The sequence below is a fragment of the Anarhichas minor genome, unplaced genomic scaffold (assembly GCF_050575085.1).
Source record: "Anarhichas minor isolate MPS153535 unplaced genomic scaffold, ASM5057508v1 ptg000023l, whole genome shotgun sequence".
In the NCBI taxonomy this organism is placed as follows: domain Eukaryota; kingdom Metazoa; phylum Chordata; class Actinopteri; order Perciformes; family Anarhichadidae; genus Anarhichas; species Anarhichas minor.
Window position 1 is genome coordinate 8,657,083 of NW_027466469.1, and position 19,171 is coordinate 8,676,253.

The 19,171-nt window shown below is 45.5% G+C and overlaps 1 protein-coding gene across 1 annotated transcript in view; it reads left to right on the top strand.

Moving 5' to 3' along the window:
- The window catches only part of LOC142955279 (receptor-type tyrosine-protein phosphatase gamma-like), a 542,528-nt gene that overhangs the window by 428,348 nt on the left and 95,009 nt on the right, over nt 1-19,171 (top strand). The window contains exons 10-13 of the mRNA XM_076096741.1: nt 2,594-2,702; nt 3,196-3,245; nt 3,565-4,324; nt 12,800-12,953. Of these exons, the coding sequence (XP_075952856.1) occupies nt 2,594-2,702; nt 3,196-3,245; nt 3,565-4,324; nt 12,800-12,953 (1,073 nt within the window). The remainder of the gene's footprint in view (nt 1-2,593; nt 2,703-3,195; nt 3,246-3,564; nt 4,325-12,799; nt 12,954-19,171) is intronic.

Genomic DNA, 19,171 nt, shown 5'->3' on the forward strand with positions numbered 1-19,171 from the left:
TATATTGAGCATCTTTCATAGTTAATATTTCATGTTTACTCTGTAACTTTGTTTGCTGCTGCAACAAACAAACTTTCTCATAGACTTCTATACAATCAGAGGAGTCGCCCCCTGATGGTCGGTAGAAAGAATGCAGGTTTAAGGCACTTCTGCATTGACTTCACTTTTCAGAGCTGGAGGTTGCCTGTGTGGGGGAGTGACCATAGGGAAATAAAGAAACACACATTTTGGATGAAAGGCTGAACCACAGAAAGAGAGAGGCATTGTCTGGTTTCAGATATATAGCTAGAATAGAAAGTGAACTGGCTGTATTAAAGGTTTGCTGTAGAGAAATAATAGAGTGTATGGGGATGAGATGGGACCTGGCTGACCTTCACTGAAGCTTCTTTAAGAGAACACCAGACTACACTGGCTTATACCCGCATACCAAGCTGTAAAACACTGCAGTCTCCAAGATGTTATTTACTGTTAAACTTGTGTTATGCATTAATTTTGATTAATAATTGAAGCAAGAAAATCAGACTCCTCTTTGAAGGACATTTAAGTTGATGGTTGAATTAATTCCAAGCCATTATTTCCTCGCTATACTCTTGGTGTTCCTGGCCACTTATAAGTCCACCATAGGCTAATGTTGTGTTAGTGTTTGTGTGTGCGTTGTCCAGTCCGTGTAGCTGTTTGCGGACTACCTGACGGAATAACTTATACGGATAAAAGACACCGATTCATTTTCACAAAAAATGCCTGTAGGTCAAGTTTGACCTACTTATATCAGTGGTGGGCCATCAGGGCCTGCAAGGCCTTCTCTGCTGGCCTGAACAGAATCACAAAGTTATAGCTATTTTATAATTTAATCATTTTTCATAAACACACTACATGTATTATAATTTATAAAAATATTTTTCCCATTATCTTATTTCCTCATTGCACAGCTACTGTCTTCCTCAGTTGCTCTGCTTCCAGTGCAGCTTGTTTTAAGTAGAGCTTTTATCCAATCAGATCTCACCTCTGTGTCTCTAGGTAAGAACAGAGGCCCGAGGCCTGCAGACTCACAAGTGAATCCAGTGCAGATTAAGTGAATGGGGACGATATTGTTGATTGTCATAGTGTTCAACCAATCAGATCTTTAGTTTGACATGTTGGGCGTATTCTTTGACATGTCAGAGCTGTCTAGGTAGTCTACAAGTACGTCAGCATTAACGTGCGATGTGATTGGTCAGTGGGCTAGCGTCACCGTTGTGAAGCTGAAGCAGCTAGCATACGTTAGTAATAGTAGTAAGAGTTCAAGTTGAAAGATATGTAAGAAGTTATGACATTGACATTTTTAGCGTTTTGCTTGATGTAGCTTTGTTTTTTTAACACTCAATGGCTGAAGGAGGAGAAATGGATTTCTCAAGAAGGACGTTTCCAGAAAAACTGGATATCGTAAGAAAGGGTCGGCCAACCCCACAGCTAGCAGCCCTGACCCAGCCAGGAAAAGGATTTGTATGAACGGTATTTCTGTCTGACAGCGTCGGAGAAGCGTTGCACATTTTATGGCTAAGAATGCGTTTTATTTGCAACTGAGCGTCTCAGTATTTGGAGCTACGCTACGCTAACCTGAGGTGGCTAACCAAGGCAGCAACACCACACCATAGCGCGGCAGGACACTTACAAGCTACGATGCTCCAACGAACACGTTCACAGGAGGACCTCTGGCTGGAACTGAACCGCACAGATGTTCTGTACAACCGTGTCATTAAACTCTTTGTAATCAAAGAAAGGAGGATGGACTTTGTCTTTAAGTGAACAGCAGCTTTGGTAAGTGAAGTGCTTTGTTTTTACTCGTGCTCTTCAGTGTGCAGTGGAATACTGTTTTAGCGCTGCAGGTCTGCTGGATTGATTTGTTGCTTTGCTGTCATATAAATATATGTGACTGGTTCTTGTGAGTTTGTTCTTGTCATTGTGTTAATTATGTTGATTTTAACTATATGCATTGTCCGTTAATGACGAAGCATCCCGTCATGCGCGTATTCATGTATCTGTTTTATTTTACAAAGCAAGAATTATGTTTGAATCAGTAGGGGACGCTGCTAAACGCTGCGGGGAGAGTTTGTAGCGTGTGTGCTGCTGTTGGTTTTCCTGCTAAGCTAGTTTAGCATAGTGTGCCTCCCAGAACACACGCACCTCACCAGAGTACAATCTTGTTCTTCCATGGTGGGCGTGTCAGACAGTACGTTGTCTGTTATGTTGGGTGGGTTGCCAGGTTGAGCGCAGTGGCTACGTGTAGTTACACCCCTAGAAACAAATAATAACCGTAGCTGTGGCTCATAATGAGGTTATTAGGAGGTGGTTCAACTGTAGTAGGACAGCACTGAAGGCCCAGGTATAAAATGCACGGCCCGCCACTGACTTATAGATAGTTGGGGTAAGTTTAGTAATTTAGGGGTGTTTGTTCCCTTGATTCAAAAACATCCTTAAGAACCACATCTTAATCTATGCAACCTCTTCTGGATATAAACTTCCTGCCCTGTAACTGAATTAATATGACTTTTGATACAAACTTGGAGGACCTTACTGATTTTGTTTGTGTGCATGTGTTGTGTCTGTTTTCCAGGAGGCCGTCATATCTCCCGTCTCCCCCGATGTGCTGTACCTGTTTCGAGTCCAGGCCATCTGCATGAATGACATGCGCAGTGACTTCAGCCAGAGCATGCTCTTCAGAGGTAACAAAGAGACACACACACACGAGGACCGTTTTGACCCAAAGTGCTCATGAATTGCAGCCACATTATCTTTAATGTCAATATGAGCATCAGTACACATCTCTTCCATGTATACAGCCCTCTCTCAACATGCGCTGCATATTGTCTTACATTTGTGCAAGCAGTATCTTCTGACAGTTAGGATTCCTTTGATCGTAGTGAAATCTTTCATATTCAGGTTATTTATGTGAGCTCATATCAACAGCTGCAGGCTCAAGGGGAAGTGACAGAGGGAAGGAAAGACATACAGTAAGCAGCTAAAACGCAGTGAGATGAATTCATTTCATCTCTTTTATTGGCTACCCCATAAAGTATTCAGCGCCATCATTGTGATTATGTGCTTGCAATGCACTCATGGATGTCTCATAGACACCCCTTCAGTGAGATTTGTCTGGTTGTCTCTTCTGTGTTTAACAGTGGAATATCCCGTTTTTCTTCCTTCCCTGTGTATCAGCAAACACCACCAGGATCTTTGAGGGGACGAGGATTGTGAAAACTGGAATGGTAAGGGAAGCGGAGGTGAATCACTGCTAATGTTTTTTCCCATTTTATCCAGCAGAGAGCAGTGTCTATATTAGCATTATTCTTCCCTGTATGGACAGGAAGGTCTCAAAGGGTATTAAAGTCAGGTTTAGAAAGCAGTGGCCCATATGAAACAGGGTACCAGGGTTGTTCCAATCCTGACCCAGATCCAAACATATTGGACTGAACCCTTAAATATAACTAAAGGGGTCAACTCCTTAGTCAATGATGTCAAAGTTGACTGAGGCAGAAGATCAACAAATAATTTCAGATTCTAATCATTAGCTTGTTTCTTTCTCAGCCGACAGTGTCTCCAGCCTCCTCAGCCGACATGGCTCCCATCTCCTCTGGCTCATCTACTTGGACCTCCTCAGGCATCCCCTTCTCCTTCGTCTCCATGGCGACAGGAATCGGCCCGTCTTCCAGCGGTAGTCAGGCAACGGTGGCGTCCGTGGTGACCAGCACTTTACTGGCCGGCCTGGGTTTCAGCGGCGGTGTCATCTCCTCCTTCCCCAGCTCTGTTTGGCCGAGCAGAGCACCAACCCATAACCGCAACTCCGCACGCCAGAACACTGAACCTGCCGAGCCCGCCATTTCTGCCTCTGCTGTCACTACGGCCGCAGCCAAAGATAACGATGAGGCTGGGGGCGAGGACAGAGAGAACAGCAAGGGTCAAGGGGAGGATGAAGAGAGGGAAGGAGAGGAAAAGGATGAAGAGGAGGAAGAAGAAGAGAAAGAGGAGAAGAAGAAGAGGAAGGGATCGGGAGGTGTTGCGGAGGCAGGGAGGAAGGGCAACAGTACGGCAAAGAATGAACCGTCCAGTGACACACCGGATGCTACTGCAAAGGAGAAAAAACAGACTGAACCCGATCCAACTAACATGCCACCTGTAGAAGACCAACTGGAGGTGTATACCCACAATCCACTTGACATCAACTCAACTACCAGCACAGAGGCAGTCAATGAAATGGCAGAATTCCCTGTCCCCAAGGACCCAGCAGCGACACTCAGACCCGGCTCAGGGAGGGACAAGAAGCACTGGCCTTTCTCCATCCACACTGGTGAGTGAACTAATGTGTTAAAGCCTCATGTGAACAATCCCCTTTATTTGTAGAGCAAGAACAAGAAAAGGGATCATTTGGTGAATTTTCAAAAGTGCAGAATTATCAGCTTTTGTACAAATTTGATAATTTCAAAAAAGTCCCAACTCGTTTAGTGACACCAGCAGCAGTTACACGAACCATTTTTTTTCCATCTAAATGTCTAGGACTTCTTTGGTGAATCCCAAGTGAACATAAAAGGAAATAGCTGGATAAGTTCAACATTGAGTATTTGGAAAGTCCTCATAGATACTTGTCTCTCCAAAAGGCTGTTCCTTTATCAAGTGCCCTCCAGTCAAGGATCCAATTTCAAGGAATCCATAAAAATAAAATCCCTCATCCAAGTGTTTGATACCTACGGCGCTCAAGGCCCTCCTGACGGACCTCTTGACGTGAGGTTACATTGAAAAAACGGTCATTTTGAAGTGTTGGATTAATTAAAATCGTGTATGGTCTTTAGATTTGATGTACCTCAACATGGCAGTGATACATCACTGGGGTCTTTTTGTGCAAATAAGTAAAGTAATAAAACCACTGATTTGAAAGAGTAACATATTATTTGTATTCATATAGCAACGTTTCCAAATATCCGCTAAACTAAGATAATGCCCGAATGTCACTACTGCTTTCATGTTTCCGTAGAAAAGTAACAGGAAGATGTTTGATCGTTGTGTTATTCTCCTGTCATTTTCTGGAGGTGTGAGATCAACTGTTATGCAATTTGTTTAAGATTAAAATAAAGATGTATACATGTGTAATGCTGCAGCTGGTTCTGGCAATGTAAACGATGCTTCAGAGAGTCCAAATTTGATATAATAGTTTATTTTATTAAAACTGAGAATATAGATTAAGTCACACACCTCAGTGAAGGTTAAAGTTCATCAGTGAATGCAGAAACCCCTGCTGGAGGATCCCCCATGAGCATGTTAGCATTTTGCGTATTAGCCAGACGCAGCTTGGACCTGCTGGGCACACAACATCTTGGGTTTATTTGATTTGGGTTACTTAGCATGTTCGTCTGGTGGTGCATTAAATCAATGAATAATTAAGTAGATGCAACTTTTTTCTAACCATGCAGAGGTACAACAATGCTAACCTTAACTGATAATCCCTTCGTCAATTGCAAGCTGCAACCTCTATTTAGAACATGTATCTGTTCCAGAGCGTCAGCTGAGTTTATCCTCTATGGAGCTCTGGATCTCTGGAACTCTGGATCTCTGGAACTCTGGAGCTCTGGAACTCTGGAGCTCTGGATCTCTGGAGCTCTGCCCTCCTGCGGCCACAGACACAGCAGCAGCAGCTTCTCTGCTGCAGCTGCTGATTTGGCTCCTTCTTTTGTTCACACACTTCATCGGGACTTTTTTATGCGACTTTTGCTGTTACTCTGTAATGAATACCCCTTAAAATGTACCAAAGTAGTAAATTACCTTTTTTCTAAAAATACAAAGTACAAGTACACAAAAAATGACCCAGTTACAAAAGTAAATGTAATTAGTTACTTCAAACCATCACTCGGTATTAGGTGTAATGATGGACAACTTTATCGAATATAGATAGACAGTTTACTGTTCATCTTTATTAGAGTTGTAGAAAAACGCTGAAGCAGGACCATCAACATAATAGAATTGAATAATAGAGTATAATGTGTTGTATGCAGGTGGTGCTGGGCTCTTCCATAAAGGCCGATATATCCAAAGGCCTTAATGTAGTAAGTGATGATGAATTGCAGTGATGTAGAGCAAAGTAAAGTGTTAACAGAGTTCCAGCAGGAGCTGAGAGCAGACCAAATGCTTTTCCTCTCCCTGCTCCCCCTCCTCCTCCCCCCAGCTAAGACTTTCAGCAGGGCACTGCATTAGCCAAGCGAACATCATGGGACATCAATTCAATTTCAAGTGCTTTGAAACATAGACTAAGCGCAAGACCAGACATTATTATGAACCAGTGGCGGGCCATACATTTTATACCTGGGCCTTCACTGCTGTCCTGCAGCTGAAACACCACCTAATAACCTCATGATGACGCCACAGCTACGATTATTATTATTATCACTTACTATTATTATACGGTTATTATTCGTTGCTAGGGCTGTAATAATACACCAACCAAACAAAGAGTATAATCCCAACTCACAAATCCGTTTCTCCTCCTTCAGCCATTGAGTGTTAAAAAAACAAAGCTAGATAAAATAATAATAATCTACATCAAGCAACATGCAAAAAATGTCATAATTTCTTCCATATCTTTCAATTTGAACTCTTACTACTCCGACTAAGCCTCTGATGTTAAGTTTTGTTTCACGATAGTCACGTGCTCGCCCACTGACCAATCACAGCGCACGCTGCACCTCACTGCAGAGCTGCACCTTAAAACTGAGCTGCACGTTAATGCTGATGTAGTTGTAGGCCAGCTAGCAGGCTCTGACACGTCAAAGAATACGCCCAACATGTCAAACTAAAGATCTGATTGGTTGAACACTATGACAATCAACAATATCGTCCCCATTCACTTAAACTGCACATGGATGCACTTGTGAGTCTGCAGGCCTCTGCCTCTGTTCTTACCTAGAGACACAGAGGTGAGATCTGATTGGATAAAAGCTCTACTTAAAACAAGCTGCACTGGAAGCAGAGCAACTGAGGAAGACAGTAGCTGTGCATTGAGAACATAAGATAATGGGGAAATATTTTAATAAATTATAATACATGTAGTGTATTTAAGAAAAAATATTAGATTATAAAATAGCTCTAACTTTGTGATTCTGTTTAGGTCAGCAGAGGAGGCCTTGCTCCATCACTGTTATATGAACAAAAGCAATCTCCTGATATTCCCCGGAAATGGCTTTCTCAATCTCTTTGTCGAAGCACATTTAACAAATTTTATTCAGTTTGAGCTGGACAGACTCAACGGTAAAAGTTTAAAAGTTCCAGTACAACTTCGAAAACCAGTAACTGTATTCATTCGTCTCAGAACCTCTGATGTGGGAGGTGTTTTTATAATGACTGCATGCTTTTAGTACTTCAGAAAGAACTACAAATCCCTGTGAGCATGAGAAGAGTCAGCTCTGTTTATCTGAACAAACTCAAAGCTTTAATTGTAATCTGCATGTTCTGAAAACTACACTAAGTTGGGTCAAAGTTAGCAGGACGTAGCACAGGGTCTCATACAGTTACAACAGATGGTATTTATTTAGTGTTGTGGTACTTGTACTTTATTCCACTACATCCATCAGATTGTGGTTAGTTACTTTGCAGATTGAGAGTTTACAAAACAATATCATCAATTTGTAACTGCAACACTAGACCGGGCTGCTCATACAGAGGAGTCAAAATCAGTTCCACATTGAGCAGAAACACTTTTCATAAATGCACCACTAATTATATTTCAATGATATAATATACATACTAATAAGATGCTGTTCTGTAAGAGGATGCAACGATCCAACTTTGTTAGTCCAGATAGAGATACCGGGGCTTATCAGCTGATACTGGTGTCTGATACCGGTATCAGATACCGGTGTTTAATTAATAAACTGTCTGCTCACAGTGTGGAAGTGACTGAGATCATTCTTTTATGTGAAAGACAACATCAGGCTTGACTTAAACATTGCTTTCCTAACCTTGTAAAACACAATATGCCCTTTTCAAGTCTCCTGTCACTCAGATGTTCAGGAGTTGAATACTTTCTGTGTTTATCTGAGTTCTGTTTGCAAAGTTTTTAATTTTAAATGTCTTGAAGTTCAAATACCTCACCTCAAGGGTTGAGCTGGGTGGGTGGGGCGGTGGACATGAGCCATGTTTGGAGTCTGGGGAAGTACTAATGGAAGCTAGTGGCAGGTGATGGGTCGGTGGCATGACTGTCCTTGTCTTTCTTTCTTTTACTTTCTTTATAATTATCTGGCTGACAGTTTGATTGTGAGAACCCACCATTTTTTAAATTAAAGTAATAATTTGAACACCAGCAACTTGGTAAAATAATTACAACTCAAGTGGAAACCTTTTTATTGCAGCTACAAATTAGTCAAAACTTACACAGGAATTAAAATCCAAATAAATACTGTATATAGTATATAAACATAGCATTGGATTTCATAAATTGGCCCCATTGTCATGTCCAATCCAGCTATTTGAATCATGAACTGCCAGATATCAGTAAGTGTATCGATAATTCTGTGTGAGTATTTTGCTTTAGATACTTCAAAAACATGTTGCTGAATATTATTTTACTTCAGAAAATGATGTGAATACTTTTCCCAGCACTGTTAAACTGTGAGCTTGTTCATAACCTTCAGTCCACCTTTGTAACGTCCACACAGCTTTACTGGGGACACACTAGGGACCCTGATCGGCCTGTGGTACTGGAATGTTAAAGCTACACTCATACAATTGGGAAAAACTGCAAAATGAAGCAGAAATCCTCTTCTGTTTATCCTCAAATTCCCTCACTCTCATCCTATCTTGCTCGACCTGTGCTCCTGTCTCTTCTGCATCCTCCCCTTTCTCTGCTTATCAAATGTAGCCATACCTTCTCCATACTTTTCTTTTCCTTACTCACTCCATCCGTTTTTCTTTTTAGTCCCTCTCCTCCCTTCCTGTGCCCACCCCCCCCCCCTCTCTGCTTCTCCCTCTCCTCGCTCTGATCTGAGTGCTGGCCTACTTTCAGACATGGCGAGAGGAGATGAGGCTTGCAGGCTAGACTCAGCTGCAGGGGAGGACAGAAAAAGAGACTCCGCTTCATTTATAGTTACATGTGTGTGTATATAGTGTGTGTTAGTTCCTATACAGTACACATCTCACTGCACATTAGTGACTGGCTGTGTGTGTGTGTGTGTGTGTGTCATCTTTGCGTGCTGCTGGCGGCAAGGGTTTATTTATTTATTTTTGGCAGAGCGCTGTAATCCTAAGAGAAAGGCAGAGGGGAAAGAGAAGGGAACAGAGGCAGGCAGCGTTTCTCTGTGTGCACTGTGCATGTCTGTGCGTGCGTGTGTGGATGTAAGGAAGGAGATGCACACTTAGTGCCGATGCAAGCCAGCTGCGGCGCAGTGCAGGGGCCGGCCTGATGTAGTGTTCGGCTCAAGGCAAAGCTGCAGATTGAAGGCCATGGGGGCCGGCGTCAGCTCCGGCAACGTCACGGCTGCCGCCGCGGAAGTGGGTAGGTGGTGCTGATGGTTGTGGTGTAGATTAAGGGACCTAAAAAGCAAATTGGATTTTACAAATTACTAAAATCATCCAGAGCTGTGTGTTTTGATGCAGTTATCTGGCAGCACTTCCTCACAGAGTGAGCAGGGCTCAGGGCAGGAGGACATCAGCTGGGAAATGTATTCATTTTGATTTGATGGTTCGTATTTGCTGCAGCACCTTCAGTTTTCAGTGAGATGAAGTTAAAGAAACAACTTGTGTTTGGCATTGATCTGTTTCCTCTCAGTGTCCCGTACTGAGATACAGTAGGTCCAGAATGTGTTTAGCTTAGCAAATAAGCTGCTTCCCAATTCCACTCTATATACAGATCCTGATAAAGTATGCACTATGTAGAGCATGGCATGACATGAACAGGAAATTAAACAAGACATCAGCAATTCCAACAGATGCTGATCAAACGTTGGAACAGTTCACCCAAAGTCAAATTAGCAATCCTTCCATGCAGAAAGCAAAAGGTTTTTTCAAAGGTTTCATCCTCTTTCAGGGCCTGTCTCGTAACTGTCCACAATTTGTTTAGTTTAGCTTTTTCTTCCAGCTGTTAGCTTAGTTAGCTTCTCGTTTCCTTTGTCAATTGTAATGTTGGACATGCACGCGTGCTAACATTTTGGACTAGATTGAATTCAGTCCGTTTTCCAGTGTGAACAACCTGATTCCATGGTTTGCATAAAGATTCAAATAGGTTGGCTTTGTGCTTTGGTTTGAGAAACAATGGCCAGGAAAAATGGTGTAGGCTGTGGGAAAGCACACACATCTGGGCCTTGTACATCTGTACTGAGCCACCTCCCCTTTTAATACATCTATTGTCATGCATGTCCAATAACTGAATCAACAAGTATGCACATCAGTCTGTAGTGGATATTTTGATAATGAAGGGCTAAATCTCAGCATATTTAAGCCCTCTTCTCCCAATATACTGTAATTACTGTGAGAGACGTTTGCTGTGTGCTTTTACTATATACAGCAATATTTCAGTCCCTGAAATGCATTTGCTAAGTATGACACTGCCTAACAGGATACAACTTAAGAAGTAATGAGATTTTGAACAGACGTGGATCAAAACTGAAACTTGTTGGTGGAAGCATACAACTCTGAGATGGTAATTTCATTTTTTTTAAAGACACAATTACTTCAAAGTTAACCTGAAGTCTTTAGCACTGCTGCGTTTTGGGACCACCCTACTGCAGTGGACTAAATCATGTGCATAACTTATTCAGTCAACAGTAATAGTTAACTTATTATGCTAATAATGGAAAGAAAAATCTTGATTGCAAATAAAAAGCAAACTTCAATTCCAAGCTTCATGAGGACTTCAGGCTCCCCTGTGTTGGAGCCTGGTGGTTCCACTATTCCACAACTACGCCCCTGGAGACCCCGAGCACAGCTGCTGAGTCCACTGAAGATGGCATGATTGGTGGCAAACAAAGCAAAAACACAAAGTCTAAATCAATTAAGTGAAACAAAATGGCAATTCAGTCAGGCTTACAAAACTTGGTTTGATATGTATTAAGTCTGGAATTGGGACACAGTCCAGCTCCATCAAAGGCGAGAAATGTCCTAAAATGTTCCTCTAAAGCAGGGGTCACCAACCTTTTTGAAACGGAGAGCTACTTCAAGGGTACCGAGTAGTACGAAGAGCTACTTGTTTGATACAAACGTCCTGAATAACAAAGTTGCACAGATCACCTTTTAATAATAATAATAATAATAATAATATTATATGTAAAGGGACTGTCTGATCACATGTTAATGTTAATTATTCCTCACAATAATTATTAACAATGATTGTGTAGTTTGTTAAAAATCACACCTGTTATATTTTTGTACAACTTATCACTTCTAACATTTTGTACGAAATTATGAATTATATCTTCACATCATGTCTCGTCTGTACGAACCACTACCTTTGTAACATTTTTGAACAAATCATGAACTCTGTCCCATGTTTATACAAATGATCAGTTATGTAAGATTGATATCAGAGTGATATCCCGCCAACCCAAAGACGAGGATTCTAACCAATTAAATGTAGTTATACAACGGTGACTGGGTCCGCCCACTCAGTGTCAAAAAGAAAAACTACTTGCGAGGAGCAGGTGAAAGTTTTGAGCAGAAGAGCAGTGATGCAGTCCCGCGCTAGGGGACGCCCTCACGCTCAAAGCATGGTTTTCTCCTCGCAGGCTGCAATTTTGCTCGCGCAAGCAGAGATATTCTGCGCGTGTGATGTGAAAGCACTCGTCATAGTAATATACGCGCTGCTGTTTAATTTGCAAGCGCGGGACCTCTACACACGTGCGCGCGTGGATCTTATTTGCGCTCTGGGATTTTGACAGTGATTTGCCTTCATACTAGTGCTATTTTAAAAACATGCCTTGCGGGCGACTCACGTGGTCCCTGCGGGCGACCAGGTGCCTGCAGGCACCGTGTTGGCTACCTCTGCAACATTTTATATTTTATTACTTTCCCATGCTGATATTTCAGGGTAGCATCTAGTAATGTGTGCATCTACCCTCTACAGTGTTGCATGTTTTAAGGACTGCCTTTGCCAGAAATCTTGTCACGCTAGTCAACACCCACCAACTTTTCGCTGCTCTCACATTGACATACGGAAAACCGTTTGAGACCACACCAACCACGCCTCAAACATAGTTGAGATTAGATCTTGTTATGTGTTAAACTTCCAGCTCCTTCAAACAGCGACATTAAAATTACACAACATCCAAGTTAAAGGACTTTAGGAGTACCAAATATTTGTTGTTCAATATTTCAGTTGATTTTCAAACTAGTGTGCTCCGAGGTCAGCCTATGCTTGATTCAGTTGCTCCCAACACTTTATCAATGGTGTACAATGATAAAAAGAGGGAACTGTCTCAACATCTCTGACTTTGATTCCTTTCTTTTCAATATCATTGGTTCTACAACAAGAGATAAGTGCTTCATATATTTGTCTTGTAATATGAAAGCAAATATATAAAAGCCTGACGCATAGATGATGTGTGATCCAACACAAAGGTGCTGTTATTAACAGTAACTCTATCATTCCAACCAGCTTTCTTCCCTCTTCTTCTTTCTTGCTACTTCTCTATTACGTTCACTCTATCCAATCCTGATTTCCACATATAGTCAGAATCAACATTCTTATTTGAGTTTACTCTTTAAATAGCATTCAATGCTTCCACCTTCCATCATATCCTCGTTCCACCTGAGGATAATTCTGTCCCTCATTACTTTCTTTGTGTTCCAGTCCATCCCAGTGCCGTGATCAACCTGACCCACCAGGCAATGCCGGGGTATGGGGCAGGGCTGGACCGCATGGAGTGGCTGGTACCTTTGGTGGTTGTTTCAGCTCTGACGGTCTTCTGCCTCGTTCCCCTGCTGGCTGTGCTCGTCTACTGGAGGTAGGTACAACAACACCATCACTTATAAACTACTTATGAGTTCGTCCAGAGGTTAGAAGATGGATAACTGGAAGTTTGCATGTGCGATGCTGCATTTGTTTATAGTTGAAGATGGGAAACAGATGCTAATCTTGGTACATTACAGATACTGAGGTGAGTAAAAAATGGACACCAGCAGCTCAAAAGCACCATACAAGTTTCAGTATATAACGTAAATCAGTTGGAGAGGAGAATGCTTGATGTTCACAGGATTGGACAGCATTATGTTGCGGCTGTGTCACGGCTTGGTGATGCGATCTGCTGCCATTCTAGGCGGTGTGTGTGTATGTGTGTCTGAAAACATCTCATGCTAGCAATGTTCATCCGCTCCACTATCCTTAAGTGCCTGGTCCTTTTTTGCCGGAGATGTATATAACGTCCTGCATTTACTGGCTTATTACCTTTACCTTACCTTTAATTAATGACACATTTCATTTGTTTCTGACACTGATTGACACTTTCTGACTGACAGAGAGACAGCTTGTTAATCCTCCAATCAACAGTCGTTGACTGTGATGCAGCCAAATTCACGATATACTTGTTCTGTTTCTGTTCTGAAATCTGGTGAATGCTAAAAAAATAATATTTGCTACAGTAAAAGTGTTGGTTAAAATAGTGCGTTGTTCAAATAGTACTATGCTGACTGAAGTCGATATTCATTTATCTTAGAATATGGTGAGCAATCTATATATCTGTAAACTTTTCAAAGAGATCAATGAAAAAGTTGCTCAATGATGAAACCCATTCAGTTACAGAACCAAGTGGAAAAGAGCCGAGCTTGAAGAGAGGGCAGGACTGCGCTCTGTCATCAATTGATTCAAATCTGACTTGGAGGCATTTTAAATATTTAGCAGTAAGAAGTAGTTTACGTCTATAGACCCTTTTATAGGCGCTAACTCATCTGGATTGCTTGGCAAAACAACACTTCCGTTGGTTTCCAACATGCACAGTCATGCATATCTTTGTGACGTTGGCTGTAAAAGGGTCCATTTACAGTTGACGGGCTTGGAAACCATTTTCCTTTTCCATCATGTTGGCAACTGGAGATGGACAACTTTTCTACATTACAGTACATGACAAAACGTTTTTGACCGTTGTGCCTTACAATAAGTGCATCAGAATTAAAAATGATTTTATTTTTCCAAGTCAGACTGAGTTGTGACATATGTAGGGTTAGGGTTACATGATTATCTTCACCTGGGAGAAACCAGTAGTTCTTTGTGTGATCATGTTTGTCCACCACTGCTGTAATCCATAACGAGTGGTGATACCCACACCTGCATCATTGATCTCAAACTCTGAATTTAACCTTTGACTTCACCCTCTTTACAGTAAGTAAGTAGTTCTTACACTGTATTAAAGTATAACATACAGTCAATATTTAGCATCCGCTTGTTCCAACACTTCATTGAAGCAATGCAACCCTTGAGGGAAGTATTCATAGCTGAGATGTCATACCACTCCATCCTATGACAATCTACAAGATCAATTATTTTCTACACATTTGCCCAAAATTCAGCCTGACCGATTTTGTTTATTGGCATGTCCACTAGAATTTAAAATAAAGGGCTGTCAATTTAAACAATATTTGCCAGCAAAACAACGTGACAAATTACACCGTCATGTTTTGAAATTCCTGTTTTTAGAAGCTTGAGCAGAGTGCTAATGGGATCTCACTGATGACATCAGGGTACATCGCCACACTCCCCACTTGGGAGTGTGTATCTATATTTGGGGATCCATACAAATGCATCAGTTAAGGCCTTCTCCCTTTAGATAAGTTCATTAACTCCATTCTTCATTATTCCAGCACTTTATACACTAACAGTAATGCTCAGCATCATGACAGCCTGAGAGTCACTGGGAGACGTTTAGTGTGAATTTGTCCTCTGAGTGGTGGTGTCGTGGGGATGCCAAATCTTGTGTTAATTAAAGCTCAATAAAATGATAAAAAGTACAGAGAGTATTACCTGAAACCTCCAGGGTGGCCTATTATGGGGAGAAAACAAGTTTTACAGGATAACATTAAGCACAGTTTAAAAAAGCATTCAAATCACACCCAGGAATAAAACAATTCCTGGACAATGAACAATAGTAAACTGCTGATTTTTTGATGCGACAATGAAAGATTTACACAACATAATTGAACAAACTCATTCGTCAGCAGAGCAGAGGTGTTGTTTTTAGGAGATTAGAAGACGCTTTGTCCAATCTTTCTGATGTGAAATCCCTCGGCATCAATGAGCTCCATGGAGATGCCTCAACATATCATCATGTTGTCTGACATGCACCAAAAGAGTACTGCACACTTAAACATGTTTTTTATTGAAACACATCAATGCTGGTGGCAATATTGACATTTCACCAAATGTATAAAAATCTGCATTTCATGGTTGGAAATGGCTCCAAACACCATCTACTGTTTTAACAAAGCCAGTTTTGAGAGAGTGGACCGTTTAGGATCAATCTACTTTATGAAATAAAAGAATGTTAAAGTCCTCTAATCAGACCCCCTCCTCTCCACACAGCATCTATCACTTTGACTTGTTCAGTAACCACTGTGTAGCATTACAATCACAGCACAAGCCTGTTCTCTCCTTTCTGTGGATGGAGACAGCTGCCAAATGTATTTTAGACACCGAAAAGGATTCATATCAGTTTAAGTGTACACTATATTCAGAATACTTTCACCACTGTATCTTGCTGTCAGACAGCCCTTTTTGAGCGTGTTGGTTATCAGAAAGCAAAATTCAATTATTGAAATAGAATTAATAGAATTATTAATTAGTGCTGGGCAAGTTAACGCGTTATTATCCCGTTAACGCATTAATTAATTAACGCCGACAATTATTTTATAGCGCGTTAACGCTTTTTTAAATGTATTATTATTTGTAAAGTGCGTTGCTCACTGGCAGCGGTGGAGGAAGGCTTCGTGAGACTACGTTGATGCAGCGTGTGGGAGAAGTTTAAACAACAGCAAAGCTAACAGATGCTTCAGAGAAGTGGAGACAAACTGCAGCCGGTTAGTGTTGTGGAAGATGTCGGTCTGAGGAACGTTCTCGAGGTGCGTTCACGTCGCGTTCGCCTTTAGGATCGCAACGAATGACGGCACGTATGAGCCTCAAGACGCACCGTCACAAGAAGAACACACGAGTTGTATTAAAGGAGAGGACGACTAAAGCGACGGCGTTACAACGAGCACCAGCTGCTGCTCTCACTGGAGACTACTGGACACCTGCCAGTCACACTCACCTCATCAGCTCATTAGTCTCACCTGTTCACTCTGCCTAGTTCACTATTTAAACCCCGGTCTTTCACTCACTCACTGCCAGATCATTGTGTTTGTTTCCCGTCCAACCCGCTGTCACGGGAGTTCACGGATAGGACCCAAACGCAAGACCACAGGAGACAGAGTACAGCAAAACAGACTTTATTTAGCCAGAGTAGAGAGGACAGAAAGGTGTGTGAAGGTGTGGAGCCCGTGGTCCGACACCAGAGAGCAGATCGACGGTGTGAGTCCCGTGGCTCGACACTGGAGAGCTGGCAGCTTGACGGCGTGTGTAGTCCGCTAACACAACGGAGGGCAGAGCGGCGGTGAGTAGTCCGTTAACACAGAGGGCACGGGGGATTCCCGGACCGACGGACACCGGAGGCAGGCGCTCGAGGGAGTAGCTGCAACAGGGTTGAAGCGGGTGAAAGACGGTTAAAGACGGTACGACCTGACAACCCCAGACTGCAGGACCAGAGTTTATATATTGCCAGGGGTAATCGTTAGTGGGACCTGAGTCTGGTGTGTCAGGCTGCAGGAGGGAATTGGCTGGAGTGGCTGCAGCTGTGTGGCAATGGGAGGTGTCTGGTCTGACAGGGATCCTGACAGTACCCCCCCCCCCCTCAAGGAACGGATTCCAGACGTACACCGTCCAGAACAACAAACAAGGGTGGGCGGAGGAGGGACGTCCCCGCAGATACAAAGCTAACCAGGGTGGGCGGAGGGGGTCCGGAGGAGGGACGTCCCAGCAGATACCAAGCCAACCAGGGTGGGTGGAGGGGGTCCGGAGGGTGGGTGACTGGATCCGACTGGCCACGGGGCTGCAGACGGGCTCCGGACACGGGTGCTCCGGCGGACGGCCGGGCGGGCAGAAGGGCTCCGGACACGGGTGCTCCGGCGGACGGCCGGGCGGGCAGAAGGGCTCCGGACACGGGTGCTCCGGCGGACGGCCGGGCGGGCAGAAGGGCTCCGGACACGGGTGCTCCGGCAGACGGCCGGGCGGGCAGAAGGGCTCCGGACACGGGTGCTCAGGCGGCCTGGACTCAGACTCTCTGAGTCGGGGCTCCGGGGAATAGGATGTTGGTCCAACGGCGGCAGGCCCTGGAGGTCGCTGCTGCTGAGAGGCGGCAACTGGAGGTCGCTACTGCTGAGAGGCGGCAACTGGAGGTCGCTGCTGCTGAGAGGCGGCAACTGGAGGTCGCTGCTGCTCCGAGGCGGCAACTGGAGGTCGCTGCTGCTCCGAGGCGGCAACTGGAGGTCGCTGCTGCTCCGAGGCGGCAGCGGCCGGAATTGGAGGTCGCTGCTGCTCCGAGGCGGCGATGGCCGGAACTGGAGGTCGCTGCTGCTCCGAGGCGGCGGCGGCCGGGACTGGAGGTCGCTGCGGTACGGAGACGGCGGCGACCGGGACTGGAGGTCGCTGCGGTTCGGAGACGGCGGCGGCCGGGACTGGAGGTCGCTGCGGTTCGGAGACGGCGGCGGCCGGGACTGGAGGTCGCTGCGGTTCGGAGACGGCGGCGGCCGGGACTGGAGGTCGCTGCGGTTCGGAGACGGCGGCGGCCGGGACTGGAGCTGGCTGCGGTTCGGAGATGGCGGCGACCGGGACTGGAGGTCGCTGCGGTTCGGAGACGGCGGCGACCGGGACTGGAGGTCGCTGCGGTTCGGAGACGGCGGCGACCGGGACTGGAGGTCGCTGCGGTTCGGAGACGGCGGCGACCGGGACTGGAGGTCGCTGCGGTTCGGAGACGGCGGCGGCCGGGACTGGAGGTCGCTGCGGTTCGGAGACGGCGGCGGCCGGGACTGGAGGTCGCTGCGGTTCGGAGACGGCGGCGGCCGGGACTGGAGCTGGCTGCGGTTCGGAGACGGCGGCGACCGGGACTGGAGGTCGCTGCGGTTCGGAGACGGCGGCGACCGGGACTGGAGGTCGCTGCGGTTCGGAGACGGCGGCGGCCGGGACTGGAGGTCGCTGCGGTTCGGAGACGGCGGCGGCCGGGACTGGAGGTCGCTGCGGTTCGGAGACGGCGACGGCCGGGACTGGAGCTGGCTGCGGGGCTGAGACGGCGGCGGCCGGGACTGGAGCTGGCTGCGGGGCTGAGGCGGCGGCGGCCGGGACTGGAGCTGGCTGCGGGGCTGAGGCGGCCGGGACTGGAGCTGGCTGCGGGGCTGAGGCGGCCGGGACTGGAGCTGGCTGCGGGGCTGAGGCGGCCGGGACTGGAGCTGGCTGCGGGGCTGAGGCGGCCGGGACTGGAGCTGGCTGCGGGGCTGAGGCGGCAGGAACAGGAACTAGAGTTCGCTGCGACTCCGAGGCAGCAGCTGGATACGGTGACGGCCGGAATCCCGTCCAAATACAGGGAGCCGGACTTGGCCGGACCACCGAGTGTTCCCCTACACTTGCTTGGCCCCGTCTCCGGCTGAGAGGGTGCTCAGCCATATAATCCGAGTCCACCGGAGGGTCGAAAACCCTCCTCAGATCCTCCACAAAGTCCACGAAAAGCACAGCATTTGGCCGATCAAAACCCAATGTTCTCACGGCCCAGTCCAAAGCCCTTCCCCGCAGTAATCCAACCACGTAGGAGACCTTGGACCCGTCCGAGTCAAAAGTCTGAGGCTGACGGTCAAATACCCGTTGGCATCGCAACAGGAAGCCCTGGCACTTCCCCAGTGTTCCGTCGTAGGGATCCGGAGCCGGCACGGGGGATTCCCAGACCGGCGGAGCGAGGACAGGAGGGAATAGTGCGGGTGCTGGAACTGGTGGAGACTTGACTGTCCGGGCTAGTTCCTGCATGAAACAGCGAATCCGAGAAACTTCAGCAGCGACAGTTCTCATCTCCTCCAGCAGACTGTTAGGCCTGTACGGCGTAGCTGCTCCTGTGGTTGCTGGGTCCATTATGGTCAGGTCGTTCTGTCACGGGAG